The 16113-nt window shown below is 34.6% G+C and overlaps 1 protein-coding gene across 1 annotated transcript in view; it reads left to right on the forward strand.

The window, feature by feature from the left end:
* The window catches only part of LOC140152607 (cyclin-dependent kinase-like 1), an 83242-nt gene that overhangs the window by 12420 nt on the left and 54709 nt on the right, over positions 1-16113 (forward strand). The window contains 3 exon segments of the mRNA XM_072175021.1: positions 1107-1228; positions 1731-1803; positions 7936-8026. Of these exon segments, the coding sequence (XP_072031122.1) occupies positions 1107-1228; positions 1731-1803; positions 7936-8026 (286 nt within the window).

The raw sequence follows: 16113 nt of genomic DNA on the forward strand, positions 1-16113 counted from the left end.
CTAGAGAATAGTTCAAAACAGCTAACTTGAACCCAGGTCTATTAAGACACCTAGGTCAAATATTTGCTGTTGTGATGTAAGAGCAAGGATGTTATTACATTTTAAATTGTCACAATGACTGGCACTTGTAATATTGACACATTTATGGTCCCGACCATCCACCATCCACGACAGATATCAAGTTTGAATTGGAATGTCCTAATGAGGAGCTTGTCCTACTGTTGATGATCATACTGACAGAATTGGGTCATCCTGATTTATCAGTTTCCTAATTGCCAAACACCTTTCAGAAACCAAAGCATTGTACTTTGTTTTGAATATAGCATGATTTTTTAAAATAATTTATAGTGATCAAATATATTGCAGTTCTTTCATTGTGAACTCAATCATCCTGTTTATAATGAAAAGCTTGCACCACAGCATTTTAATATTTTCAATATTTTTGATGTTTGCCTTTGAGAATTTGAAAGTGGACCTATCATCTATACCAAAAGTCATAATTTTTGGCTAAATCCCCCCAATTTTTGGGAAATTAAAAAATTGTAACTAGTACAGTGAGCCAAAATTGGGCTATTTTCCAAAGTAAAAAAAGAGAAAAGTTTGAAAAAAGGACCCATCCATACCAAAATTGACGTAGAAAAATGGTAATTGATATACAAAAAAGCTGAAAATGTTTGCGGTACATCCTCTATGGTACCGAGTTCCCCCTGGCTCAGTAGAAAAAGCAAATAATCATCACTAGGGATGAGGTGTATAGCTATGCCCTGTTGCCAGCATAGAACATCTAGCTCCATAATGTGGGAATGATTTGCACCACAAATTTGCTCTCATTGTTAAAAAGTTCTCCTTAGAAATCTTCAGAGGATATTTTACTGCTCTCTTCCCACAAGTTTGAAAGAAAGAAAACTTGTTCAAAAGTCATGTTTTAGTTTTAAGGACTCAATAGCAACGCAACATTTGTATAGTATTGTGGGACCTGAGAGCACATCAAACATATTGAATTGCATTCTGAATGAGGAATGTCCTTCTTATACCAATTTATTTTGAAATTTGTGATAAGATAAATAATCCATAAACCTTACATTATGTTTTCTGTTTCTTTGCAGCAACTGAAACACAATAACCTAGTTAACTTATTGGAAGTATTTAGAAGAAAGCGAAAATTACATCTAGTATTTGAGTACTGCGACCACACAGTATTGACTGAACTTGAAGAGCATCCGACAGGGTAAGAAAGGAGTGACAAAATTGATATCAATATGCCTTTTGTTTGAAGTGAATCAGACATACGGATTTCATAATATATTAATTTATATTTGTATCACATATTGTTTTTATCAATAATCAATAACATTGACGAGCTAAAATGACTGGAAAGGCTCATTCTAAAGTATGTAATATTTGCCAATATTTTGCTAAAAATCCATGCATAAATGTTCAGGATACTTTTATTTTTCATACTTTGCCTTGAAACTTGATCAAAATGTTTCTAATATGTTCTAATGTATTTTATTCTCTAGCTGCCCTCTAATTTGCATATTTGCATAATTATTTGGCATTTATGTAAATTAGCTCATTAGTTATACAATTATGCAAATTAGGGCTGGCTAGACAATATAATACATTAGAACATATGAGAAACACTTTGACCATCTAATTTTTCAATGCTGTGGCATTTTTAGAGGTATTTATTATCAATTAACAGCATATCTTCCTTTCTGTTATTTCAGATGTGACAATGAAGCAATTGAGAGAATAGTCTATCAAACAATTCTAGCTGTTAATTTCTGCCATCAACATAATGTAAGTATCACCATATTCAGTAGTTTGTTCCGCTGACATTGCATTTCTCACAAGGTATCATTTGTGCTTTTCTATTCCATGCAAGTATGCAAACTGGCAAAAGGGAATGGAATAGGAAAGACAATCTATGTACAAGTAGCTTTACAGGTAATATTGTAGGGTATTCTCAGCAGGTCATTGTGTGAATGTCCTCCGATGGGCCATCTTTTCGCTTCATATTACCTCATGTAAAACAGCTGAAAATATGGATGACTGTGGAAGTGCCAGCTAAGAGGCTGATATGACATTTGTGATATAGGAAATCTCACACTGCCTCAGGAATGCATTTGATTACGGTACCCTGCTAGTACTACATAGAAAAGAAGAGGGAGAGTAGATTCCTAATTTTTTTCTTGCAAAATTTAAGGCTCTGCTACAATACCAATATCTATTTTTGCAAATAAGATTTTCAAGAGTGTAAATTCCTATACAAGCTGTTAGCACAAAGATTGATTATTGACAAGACAGCCACATCCAAATGCAACATAAGATCCACCCAATTTGCAGATTGATGTCCAAGGCATCCCGGGAGGTGTCCTAAATATTTTAAGGTGACTCAATGTTGTGTTTGGAAGAAGCTTGCTTTTCAATAAACATCAAAACTGATGGATACCATCATACAGCCTGTACATGATAAAGTATGAGGAGACAAGGTGGCTTGGTTTAGCTACATACATTTGAAGCTTTAACTGTGTTGCATCCTTGAAATGCAAACAGCAGTCAATGAATGAATGCATAATTGCATATACATGTAGATGGAAATCAATACAACTGGCTTAATTAAAGTCCTCTCCATCCAAAATGAAGATGCAAAATATTAATTTTGTTGATACATGTTTGTATGTAGATTTGGTGTCATATTTATTTGTGAACTTAGTTATAGATCCGAACCACATTTTCGGTATCATTACTAAAATTGTGTGTAGAGTGTTTCTACTGAGGGTAGCCGTGTATTGGCGAGTAACCCCGGCGAGTAACAAGCCCAGTAGAAATGGTAGTGGGTAATCATGCTGTACATTTATATTTTGGCCCAGGACCATTGGCCCGACATTGGCTGTAAATTAATTACCATAATAGCCAATTACTAGATCCACTGGTAAAGTAATGCAATTTTCGTCGATCATGGATTAAATGTTATTTACACCATGAGCTGCCAGATTAGGACATTCAAATTTAGGATATGACCGTGATACCCTGCGCAGGTGCTCTCTCGCCAAAATATTTTTGCCATACTTGCGCTTTAGCCAAAAAATGCTGTGCATCGTGCAAGACACATGTTTCTTGTCCCAGTAGAAACAAGCTTGGTAATGGTGAATCGGATCATGATCCGTATTTTGTACCCAGAAAATACCGGGTCAAAAAATCCATTCCCCTACCTAGTAAAAATATATTGTCAGAGGACACCAGGGCACTACAAAATATAGAGTAGCAGGAAGCGAATATGTAAATGGGTCACTCCATATCAAATCAAGGAGGCGCCCCACCTGACCCCCTCAGATTTGCTTTATATTTTAGTCATATGTTGTACCTGTAACAATATTAAAAACCTGCAAATTTGAGGTCTGTAGCTCTTACGGATTTTCTGTGGCAGCCATTTAAAGTTGGAGTAGGGGGGTCTAAATTTGGACCCAAAAGTTGCCCTTTAAATAAATTTCATCTTTGGGCGTTTGTGCCTTCTTTATAAAAAAGAAAGAGAGGTCTGAAACTTTGCATACACACTAACTGCATGCCCAATTTGTCAAAAAAAAAAAATAAAAAATTCTGTAATTATGCGTTGTGTCACGGGCTCATTAAATATGCAAGAAAAATGTAATGTTTTGTAAACTGGCAAGTTTAGCCCCCTAAATTCACATTTTTGTCAGATTAATTATTTTTTGTTGTCACCGATGCTATATATAGGATAAATACAATGCATACCCAAAAAATTGGAGTCACAACTCATTTACATTTCGAACAGCGCCCTCACGAAGATGGAATTTATTGCACATTCAACATTTTCAGGGGCCCAAAGTCGATGTGGTCCACCTTCAAAGTTTATAAAACTTCACTTTTATAATAACTACAAGTCTTAAATTACAACTTTGCTAAGTCCCAGTAATTGTATAGGTTGACTTCATATAAAATGACAAGCCCAAAGTTAACCATTTTCTTATGATTGCATGTAGTGCAAAAAGGGTGCAAATGTGCGAATTCGGAAGGTTGAAAGTCAAATTGACCCCAATATTGAAAATAAAATGGAAATAAAAGTAAATAGGGCCAATAACTATGCATCTAGTCATTTATTTTCAATATTGTGGCCATTTTGACTTTTAAACCTTCCGAATTCGCACATTTGCAGTACATGCAATCATAAGAAAACGGTCAACTTTAGGCTTGGAGTTTTATATGAAGTCAATCTATAAAATTAATGGGATTGAGCAAAGTTGCAATTTAAGACTAGTAGTCATATAAAAGTGTTGTTTTATAAATTTTGAAGGTTGACCACATCGACTTTGGGCCCCATGAAAATGTTGAATTTGCAATAAATTTCATCTTCGTTAGGGCGCTGTTCAAATGTAAATGAGTTGTGACCCCAATTTTTGGGTATGCATTGTATTTATCCTATATATAGCATCGGTGACAACAAAAAAATAATTAATCTGACAAAAATGTGAATTTAGGGGGCTAAACTTGCCAGTTTACAAAACATCTTTGTGAGGGCGCTGCACTCCAACTTTAAATGGCTACCATAGAAAATCTGTATATATTGAAAACGAAATGGAAATACAAGTAAATAGGGCCAATAACTACTCATCTAATCATTTATTTTTAATATTGTGGCCAATTTGACTTTCAAGCCTTCGATTCGGCACATTTGCACTACATGCAATCATAAGAAAATGGTCAACTTTGGGCTTGTCATTTTATATGAAGTCAACCTATACAATTACTGGGACTTAGCAAAGTTGTAATTTAAGACTAGTAGTTGTATAAAAGTGATGTTTTATAAATTTTGAAGGTGGACCACATCGACTTTGGGCCCCTGAAAATGTTGAATTTGCAATAAATTTCATCTTCGTGAGGGCGCTGTTCGAAATGTAAATGAGTTGTGACCCCAATTTGTTGGGTATGCATTGTATTTATCCTATATATAGCATCGGTGAAAACAAAAAATAATTAATCTGACAAAAAAAAATGTGAATTTAGGGGAGCTAAACTTGCCAGTTTACAAAACATTACATTTTTTCTTGCATATTTAATGACCCCGTGACACAACGCAGCAATTACAGAATTTTATATTTTTATTTTTTGACAAATTGGGCATGCAGTTAGTATGTACACAAAGTTTCAGACCTCTCTCTCTTTTTATAAAGAAGGCACAGCCTCCCAAAGATGAAATTTATTTAAAGGGCAACTTTTGGGTCCAAATTTAGACCCCCCTACTCTAACTTCAAATGGCTGCCACAGAAAATCCGAAGAGATACAGACCTCAAATTTGCAGGTTTTAATATTTTACAGGTACAACATATGACTTAAATATAAAGCAAATCTGAGGGGGTCAGGTGGGGCGCCTCCTTGATTTCATATGGAGTGACCCAAATGTGTACAAGGATAAATATTATGAACTAAACATTGCCATCACTAGGACACTAATATTTGTTTAGAATGATAGCAACAGATTAATTCAGTGGACCAAAAGAATGCATTCCACGAAGATGAAAGGTGTGCCATCTCATACTTGTATGCTATTAGATTGCTTTTCACAGTACAAAAGTAATTTGTGTAAAAGCTATGTCACTATAAACAGACCTAAATATTATTGGTAACTAAACAGATCTGTCACCAATGTTCGGATCAGATTGTTACTGACACAAATGATCTGATTCAGGTATTTGTAACTCTGGTGTTACAATGTACATTATGGATATGTGAACTGTGATATTTGACTGGGGCACATTCTTTTTTGACAGCTCAATAATTAGTTTTGTTAAAAGTAATACCAGGTACATGTAAACAGGATTAAATTTATTTCTGGAAAACAATTCTATTTCTACAGTCTATTGCCACCCTTGCTAATCGCCCATTAAAAAATAAGCTGCCAACTAATGCTCCTGAAGTTCTATACTCCGCCAAGAGATTAGGCAAAATTACAGACTATTTCTGATGCAACTCTCGTTTAAGTATACATTCATGTGACCTCTAGACTGTTTACTCATACGACTTTTTTCCATTTTCTATACACCCCCATCTAAAACAAACCAATTATTTTGAAACTTAAGTGAGCATTATGTAAAGCTATATGTGCAAAGTAATGTTAGCTTATCAGATGATTTAGGATTAATATAAGCATTCAAGGCAACTTACAAACAGTTTTCAAACAATGCTTTCAGAGTAAATTACTTAATATTAGTGTGCCATATGCATTCATAAGCTTGATTAAGGTTACCAGGGCTGCTCTTAACTACAGCAATCAAAACATTGGTAGCAATATCTCAATATTAGCAAATCCATCATAACAGTTGAAGATGTTGCTAGGTAATGTAGCTGTAAGCGATTACACATTCGCTGTTGGCATTAAATGAACTTGATATCTGTATGTATTCCATTCTTGCACATTTTTGTGTGTGTTAATTTTCTTGTCCTACACCAAGTTTCATGTCATATGTCCAGTTGTACCAATGAAAATGAGCTCGCATATTTTTATCTCAAGAATAAGAATAACCTGTTCTTGCAATTCATTAAATTTTTGAATTACCGTAATATTATTGAAATAATATGCTTAGTAAAATGGTAATAGTAGTGACAGTGTGAAAATATCATGTCACTAAATGCTCAGAGCATCTTGCTACCTCAGCTGCCGTTATTATTGGCTATGGTATGGATTGAGCTTCTTCATGCTCTGTTAGATATATGAGCTGAGTGATACACTGCAAAATAGCAGTGCAGTGCTTCATTCAGACTATTAATTGAAAGCCGTAAATTGAAGCATGGTTAAGTGTATTTATGAGCACAGTTGCTTGTTGCTAAGATAGGAAAACAACATAATAGCAACAACACCTCGGTCAACAACATCACATTCAATTTGATCAACAATAATGTTGTAGCGTAGACATTATTAAAAAATAATGTGGTGATGATTATTGATAGAAATTCCAATTGGAAATAGAAGGAAGGTTGCAGGGTATTGCAGTAATGGAGTATAAATAAATTTCGGTGTTTTATGTAGAAGAAGGCTGTATAAGTAATTTGAAATGTAGGAAATTTATTTTTAAAAATAAGATGCTAAAATAATTGTAACCTGATCTCAGCTACCAATCTATAATTGTTGCCAAAATGAAAATGAAAACCATGCATATGCGTAATTAAAAACAATGGAAAATGTGAGAAAATACTTAACTTTGCAATCAAAAATGTCAATGAGACTAAATGTGTTTACAACATTCAGAAGTAAATGATTATTATCAGATCTGGTCACATTCTATCTGACCAAATCTGGAGACCTAAATCTGGCTATTATGTTCAACTGAAAATAGCAATGTCTTAACAAATTGGATGAATGTTCTTGTTGTAGATGTCAGGATAATTTTATTTATTTATAAGTGAAAATATGAATTGAATGTGGTTTGTCATATTGGTTCATATTATTGTGTTTTGTACCTCACAGTACCAAATACTCTGAAGTATTGAGTTAAATCAGTTAATGCACTAGCAAGCAGTTTACATGTAGCTATTAGAATCAAAAATGTATTTGACAAGGGCCCATAGAACAGTATGGGTGGTAACCACCATGGGGATGAAGATATATCACTTTTTCATTCATAACATCTAAATGCACGAGGCTGTCAATCTGGTCACATCCCTTTATCAAATCAAATAAACAATGTAAAAGAAAATGCTGCTCAACATAATGTTTTTAAAAGGTAGTTCTATACATGTTATTGCAAAAAGAAAGTTAACATTTTGTCACTGAGAAGTGAATGGCAATGAAAGGAAATCCAGTAATATTTGTGTAATATTGTGATAGCCAATATTTTTACATGACAAATCCCAAATACATGTATGTCATTATACTGTATAATATTTGATGTCATTATTATTTGTTCTTTTATATAGTGTATACACAGAGATGTTAAGCCAGAGAACATCTTGATTACAAAGTCAGGTCAAGTCAAACTCTGTGACTTTGGGTTCGCAAGAATACTAAGTAAGTATTGATTTGACTAAATGTGTTGTGCAGTTGTAGTTCTTGTAGCATCTTTTCAACAATTGGAGAAAAGGAAAGAAGTAGATCCTACCATTTCACCTTGGTAAGTCCCATAAGCCTAATTACCCCTGATATTGTCACATCTGATATTGTCATCATGCTAATGCGCACTTCATGGCGGTGAATGTACAGTAACTACATAAGTGAACATAGTTACCATGCATTTCACTGCCGTGACGACATTAGGGTTTCAAATGCAAAGGCTTATGGGATAATGATGATGATGACGACAACGACAACAATATTTATTTGAATTACCAATAAACAAACAATATAATTAATACAAGCAAGTAAATGGTAATTTAGGAAAGAAAAATAGACTTGTAAGTCCAAACACAGATTGCTCCCCTTTCCTGTTACACAACATAATTCATAATATAAAAGAAAACACAAAAATAAATACAAAATTAAATACATACATTCATAAAAGTAGAAGAGAATTTGCAGAGCAGACAGACAGATATGGAGTTTGTTCCACAAACGAGGAAAGGATACAAAGACAGAATACAGAAATGCATTTGTGTGAGAGGTCCAATAAAGATACCTATCCTTGTTTACCACAGAGGGATGGAAGGGCCCAATTGGTTAACAAGTTTGAAACAGAATATTAAAGACATCAACTGAAACAAGTCTTTTATCAACCCAAATTCAGTCAATCTTGGGATTTAAATATAGGAAGATGATTTGCACTTTCACTATGATCCAAAATGGTGTCATTTACAATGACATAATTTAATGACCTCCATTCAATAATCATAGCTCCAAAATGACCAAAATGTTATGGAATATGAGTTTTTGTGCCAATCATATTGTACGATCATTGTATCAGTGTAGAGGTACAGTAAGAAGCAAAATCCCTTTTAGGATCCATGCTAGGTGCTTATCATTAGCATTTGCGATCTAAGAGGGACTTAGTACTGTTGATAACTATTGGCGGATCGAGTGATCAACCAGTCGGCGGCACTGGGTAATTATGCGCTGGGCACTTAAAGTACATACATTTTGTAGTAAAAGGGACTCTGCTTCGGATTTGTGCTGCTAGTACTGTTGATGACTATTGGCGGATCGAGTGATCAACCAGTCGGCGGCACTGGGTAATTATGCGCTGGGCACTTAAAGTACATACATTTTGTAGTAAAAGGGACTCTGCTTCGGATTTGTGCCTTTATCCCTTATGAGTCTTCATACTAGAAAGTTGATTTTCAACCATAATATTATTTTGAGTTGGATTGAGGTGAATAGAAGCAGCTCAAAAGAGACTCGAGCCAATCCGGTTATGTATAATCAGCAATATGAGGAAAACCACAAATTGGTTTAGGTGAAAATTATTAGGGACAGGGCATTGAGAAATATACTAGGTGCTTCGGTGTTGTGTGTGTGGAGTGAGTTAATGAAAGGAAGTAAGAAGTTTCAAGTAGTTTTTAGAGCAAATACAGGTAAGGTGGTGTTTGGTTGTTTTTGAAAGCGTGCAAACGTAAATTGCCATTCGCTCTTCTCAAGAAAAGCTTGAAGTTGATCCAAAGTACACAATGGTGAAAGCTGAACAGATTTGATAAGTGGTCATTTCACCTGAGGACACGCCTGGCAGGTTGTAAGGAGCAAACTTAACTCATAGTGCCTAAACTGAGGCATCCTCTTCAAATTTGAGCATTTATAATAGACAAGTGCCTGAACAGAAAGTGACAATATAATGTAACAGGCTTTATGCATATTTTGGTGTAAAATTGTGTATTATAGGACATGTACATTGTATAGTTATGTACTTTTCGTCTCTAGGTAAGAAAGTGAAACATAGTGTTCTAGAACAACCAGTGTCAGCAGGCCAGTGCACAGGATTTTTGTTTTGGAGTGCTGGACTTTTAAAAAGTGGACCTTTTTCTAATGAAAAGTGAGCTTGTGCAGAATGTCAGTGTAATCAAGCACACAAATTTACCCTTATTATTAATAAACACAAGTGTATGATATTGCCAAAATCAGATGTATAAAAAGTCTCCCACCTCGTAGTTTACCCATAGTCGTGACAGTATGATATTTGTGGTACATTTTGACATGAACATGATCACATAATTATATGCACACAAACGTTAATATTGTTGAACCCACAGAAAGATCAAGTGAATCTGGACCCTCTGTACAATTGTGCATTAGATTTAATGATAAATATGCAATCATGTCACCTCTTCAATGCAATTGGTCCATGAAAACGGTTCAAATTATCCCTAATCTGGGCGTGTTGTGCACAAGCAGTTCCAAATGAATTCCTGGCAAAACACATACCCAAAATTGCCCTCCATGCCTGAACAAAGATTCTCCGATATCTACTTATGTGATTGAACTACACAAAGATGTCAGTATAGTAATTTGCTGTAAATCTTTGATGAAAGCGTACTTCGCAATGTTGACAAGGCGTATGACGCGTATATGGTGTAATTTACAATACATACAATACTTAACATACTATGCATTTTTAAGTGCCTAACTGTAAAACTTGAGAAGTTTTGGAATCAATATTTCATAATTCAGTGATAAGACCACCCAACCTTCAAACTACTGATGAGCAGACTCCTTAAAACCAAATTATGCCTTGGAGAACAGCAATTCAGTCTGTGCCCCATGTTAGCAGATGATATCTGCAGGCAAAGAAAAATATTTTCAAAATTTATAAATGTTCTTGAATTATATAGGAAGAAGAGACCCAAGACGTTGTTGTTATGTGCCCTTTGCATGTATGTAATTTGTTTTGCTTTGAGCTATTGGTTGGGATTGCTAAGAAAAATATTTTCTAACTAGGACAATGTTCTTGAATTGAATTTGGGCAATGCATAGAGATAGGCAGACAAGTTGTTATCAAGCAATTTCTTCTTATGTACATTGTACCATGCATAGATCTAAAGTGGATATAAAAAAAACATTTTACAGATTGGTTAACAGAATAAGAAAACAATGTTGTGATGCCGCCTATGTGTCCTTGTACACCTACTTTGTTTCCACTGTATCTAGACAGTATTACTAGCAGAAGCAGTAAATTGACACACATTCATAAATGTTAAATCAATTTAATGTTACCAATTGGAATAACAAGTTGGTATTGATTTTATTGTGGAATGGCTATCTACTGATGTTGAGAAATAATGGTTCAACCTTGAAAGGCGGGACAGGGATAATGTACCAGTTGTTCAAAAGGCTTTTTTAGCAGACTGCTTCATGGAACTACATGTACTGCATCTGACTTATAACCTAGTTGACTATATTTTGCATTTTCCAGACTAATAAATCAAGGGTCTCTGTTAGATGATTGTAAAGTAAATCAAACAATAATTGTTTATAATGTTCACCATTGTATTAATTTTCTCTATCTAGGTTGAAAGGAAAATTGACTTATTCCTTCATTGGAAGGCTTGAAACCAGAATTGGTGACTAGTGCATGTCCAAAATTGGTGTCTTGAGTTTCAAATCTAAAAATATATGGTGGAGTAAATCCAAACACCCTTAAAGCAGGCATAAATTATGGTTCTGGCTCTAAACCCTTGATATTGGGCAAATGTAATAAATATGAAATTGGGTAAATACGCTCATCTTTTGCAAGGTTAGTTGCATCATTGGCTTTTTCATCGCTGTATTATTTTCATATCCTCATTTTGTATTACAGTATACTTTGCTTTTTGAGTTTTTAATTATTGTCCGATTATAAATTTATAGTATCTGATCTGGACCTCTTGGGAGGTCAGTACTTATGTATTGAAACTTAAGATGAGTTTACCAGAATAAAGGTAGATTCAGGGATGCTTGATTTCCTTCAATTGTAGGATTTCTTACTTATTGTTACTCCAAATTTCCGCACATATATTTTCAGTCCGTTTTGAGGTTTTACATTGTATAACCCTGCACACTTCTTCAGGCTTTACTGCAGAGTCACCTCAGGCCACTGGCATCCCTCAGTGTAGTTTGAATGAATAGAATATCTTGTTAATGGTGTCATGAAAGAGTAATACTTTTATACATTGATAAAGCAATACTAACAGGTACTGTGGGACAGCAAAAGCAGAGTTTGATTGTCAACATTGTTGTCAACACAGAAAAAAATGGCCACTATATAAGGTTTGTCTTCCGGTGGGAGAAATATTGATGCTTTACGTAAAGTCTCTGCCATATCATATCTTGTTGTTTTCACATGGTGACTTCATATGTAGCATACTTGACCCCGTATGAAAATCTGCTTGTTAAGTACTTCATTGGATGAGATAGGCTTGTACATGCAACAAGCAAATAGCAAGCAAAACAAAGACACTTTCTTGTTTACTAATTTATTGTCATTGTCAGGGAACAAGGTTGATCCGATCTTGTCCTAAGTAGAAATAATTCTTATCAGTTTTATTATGAAAGGAATTCAGATATTGATTTAGGTACGGTCAGACCAGTATGGTAGTAAATAGGATAAATGCAGGTGATGCTTGCAGGTCAGGACGATGCATCTAATGACCTCAATCTGTACAGTTCTTTGATCAATACTATAATTATGATGAACCTACCAAAAAAGGTCCATGTGTGATAGGTTGAAAAAAAACCCATTGCAATAGATTGGTCTTACAAATATATATGTTTGTACAGCCGCCTTTATCAGTAATATATATAGTTGTTCAAACTCCAAATAACGTTTTTGTTGAGAGTGTCTGCCTCTTGTGTCAAAAAAACCTCGTTTAGAGGCATATATATGCTTGTAGACGGAATTTTACGGTAGTTGGATAAAACATTGACAATTTTAATTTCATGGTGGTAAAACTACTGTATGGTATATAAAATGTAAAATTAGTGGCATAATATTCCATGGATAAGCCTTTTGAAATGAAAAGTCAAACGCTGGCCTTGAAGTTTCAATCTTGATAGCTTTATCCTGTACGAAATCATAAAAGATCAGTAGTTGTATAAAATTTAATAAAATTGTATCTGTCAGGTGGATTTGGGCAGATATTGCTTGATACAAAAATAGAAACTCTTGGCAGTTTGATTGTTTGCATCAGTTATTAATAGAACAAATGTGTTTTCATAGCATCGCATTGTGAAGATCTACACCTTTCAATGGAGAACTATCAGTGGTATTTTAAAAAGCAGTTATATATTCAATACTCAACATTTTTGGAAGGCTTACCCAGCAATGTAGCTAGCCGTTTAGTGTGAGGGGGCAAAGATCAATTTTTGTCCCCATTTGTCAAGTTTTTGTCCCGTTTTTAATTTTAATGACATTTTACTCTTTTGCCATCCCCATTTTACCTCTAAAAAATTTTCCGTGTGGGGCAGTGTCCCTGGCTATGCCAGTGGGCTTATCACTGTTTGTACACTATATTCCCAAGATATACAATAGGCCTAGGATTTTTTTTTCATGTTTGGACAGTTGTAATAAAAGGGAGTAAGATATTGGATTAATAATTAAAAATTTAAATCATTCTGAACATCAACTGTCAAACTGAGCATAGCCTCATGAACAAATGTCAAACATGCACTTCCAAGCATTAATAACCATTTCTTTCGGCTGTCATGGTTTTCGTTCTTGGTTGTCAGTTTCTCTTACACAATTAATAACTTTTAACGTGACTTGGCAACAAAGATGATTTTTCTCCTCAATTGCTATTTAGAAATGCCAAGGTTAGAAGAAATCTATCTGTTTTATTGACCTGTTATCTTCTAAAACTGAATAACTAAACTGGTAAAATAGTGCCAGTTTGGGTTTGTTCTACAGGGTGTATAGGGGCAATTCCAAGCAAAAGTGGACATGACTCAAAAAAATGAAATTGCCAATATATATTTCTTTTAACTTTTATATTATTCCAAACAGATGTAAGGTTCAAGTTATAAACTTTTTTCGCATTTTTCTAACATTTTGGGTTTTTTTTTAAAGTTTCTTTGGAGAGTGTATTTTAAGTGAAAAACTCATGTTCAACTTAGATATTTTCCAAGTGGGCCTATTTTATTAAACATGGGCACTTTTCTTTTAAATTTGATACATTTTATATCTCTGAAATATGGTCTTCAAGAAACATCCAACACATTTTAAATAATCCCCCACTAATTTGTTTCTTTCATTGCGTTTTCATAGCACTAAATATGGCGTAGCACGAGTTACCGAAAGATGCATTTTTTTATGTATTTTCAAAATGTTGGCAATGTAATTGATGCCACTTATTATTTTCCTTCTACTAGTTAGTGCCTTGAGTAAAAAATAAGAAATTAATATACAAAACACTATCCATCACATAATAATGACCCATTAAAAACTGTAGCACGAGTTACCAGTAGCACGAAGTTACCGATGTAGCACAAGTTACCATAGCCCACTTCCCCCTGTACCAGCAAAGGTAATGCAAAATCTACCACTTGGCAGCAATAGAGGATCTCCCAACTACATGAATATGCATTTATATGTGACCATGGTATTGGTAACTATTTTTTTCTTTCATTGCGTTTTCATAGCACTAAATATGGCGTAGCACGAGTTACCGAAAGATGCATTTTTTTAAATATATTTTCAAAATGTTAGCAATTTAATTGAAGCCACTTATTATTTTCCTTCTACTAGTAGTGCCTTGAGTAAAAATAAGAAATTAATATACAAAACACTATCCATCACATAATAATGACCCATTTAAAACTGTAGCACGAGTTACCAGTAGCACGAGTTACCGATGTAGCACGAGTTACCATAGCCCACTTCCCCCTGTACCAGCAAAGGTAATGCAAAATCTACCACTTGGCAGCAATAGAGGATCTCCCAACTACATGAATATGCATTTATATGTGACCATGATATTGGTAACAGCTTTCTAGCAGCAGTGTGGCCAGTGTGGGGGGGGGGGGGAAGGGGGCAGCCTGCCCCATGACAAACTAGAATTATGCAGTTCGTAATTAAGGTGCCCATACACACACACAAAGTGTGTAAATAACAAAGGTTTGTAAATAAAAGATAATATGCAATATGCAAATAAGCTCATATTCAAAATTAAAGTAAAAATATGGAAGGCAAAGATAGAGATAAGATTCAAGGAGCCAGTTTCCACCCCGATCATGTGCCAAAATAGTGTAAATTTATTTATACCAAATTTTTGCACACACCAATAAAAAGCTCAAAGACTTTACATTGTACAGTCTCTCTAAAAAAACATGCTATTTAGCATATATCCCACTATCAATACCTGGTCAAAATGATGCAACCAAAATTTTTAGCCCTCCACCCCTAGGATCTAGCCTAAGAACCAATCAATTAATATGGGCCTCATGGAAGAACAGAGGATACCTTAAAACATCCACTGAATGAGTAACCGAGGCAAAAGAAGAAATAAAACAAACAAAATAGATACTGGAAATCCTGAGATTAACAGCCACAGTGACATTGTTGATACTGAGATTTGTATAGTTCTGAGATTTGTATTGGAAATTGGTTTGTTGTTGAGTGTAATGATCGAGGCTCATTTTCCAGCTTAGTGAAGTGATTGAAATCGGGCAAACTAGAGTATTTGCACCAAGCAGGAAATGGTCTCAACCAAAAGATGACCAAACATTCTATAACTCAGAAAGCAATTTTTAAAACTTACAGAGCAAATAACCATGAACATTACAAGTTTTGTGTCAAATAACATGGAAGTAAAAGTTTTATCAATTGTTGACTGTTCAATTTAACTGTTTAAATTTAAGCCCTAGAATAAAATATCCAAACAGGATCAAGCAAGGCGTATGTAAGGCTGGGATGTTTGTATGTAATGTGTGTGGTACATTGTATGCTGGTACATACACTGAATAGTGTTATTTGTACATAGATGGGTTATTTGGGGGGGTTATTTGTACATAGATTGAGTTATTTGATCATTACACCAGTTGTTGAGGAATTGTTATCAAAAAAAAATTGACATTTAGATGAACAATACCATTTTATATATGGCCGGACAAACTGTAGCACGAGTTACCGTAGTACGAAGTTACCATGTTTTTGCCAGTCAATGTAAAACTATGAGGGGCACAACTTTTTAAGGTATACCAAA

This window comes from Amphiura filiformis, chromosome 5 (assembly GCF_039555335.1).
Source record: "Amphiura filiformis chromosome 5, Afil_fr2py, whole genome shotgun sequence".
Classification (NCBI taxonomy): Eukaryota; Metazoa; Echinodermata; class Ophiuroidea; order Amphilepidida; family Amphiuridae; genus Amphiura; species Amphiura filiformis.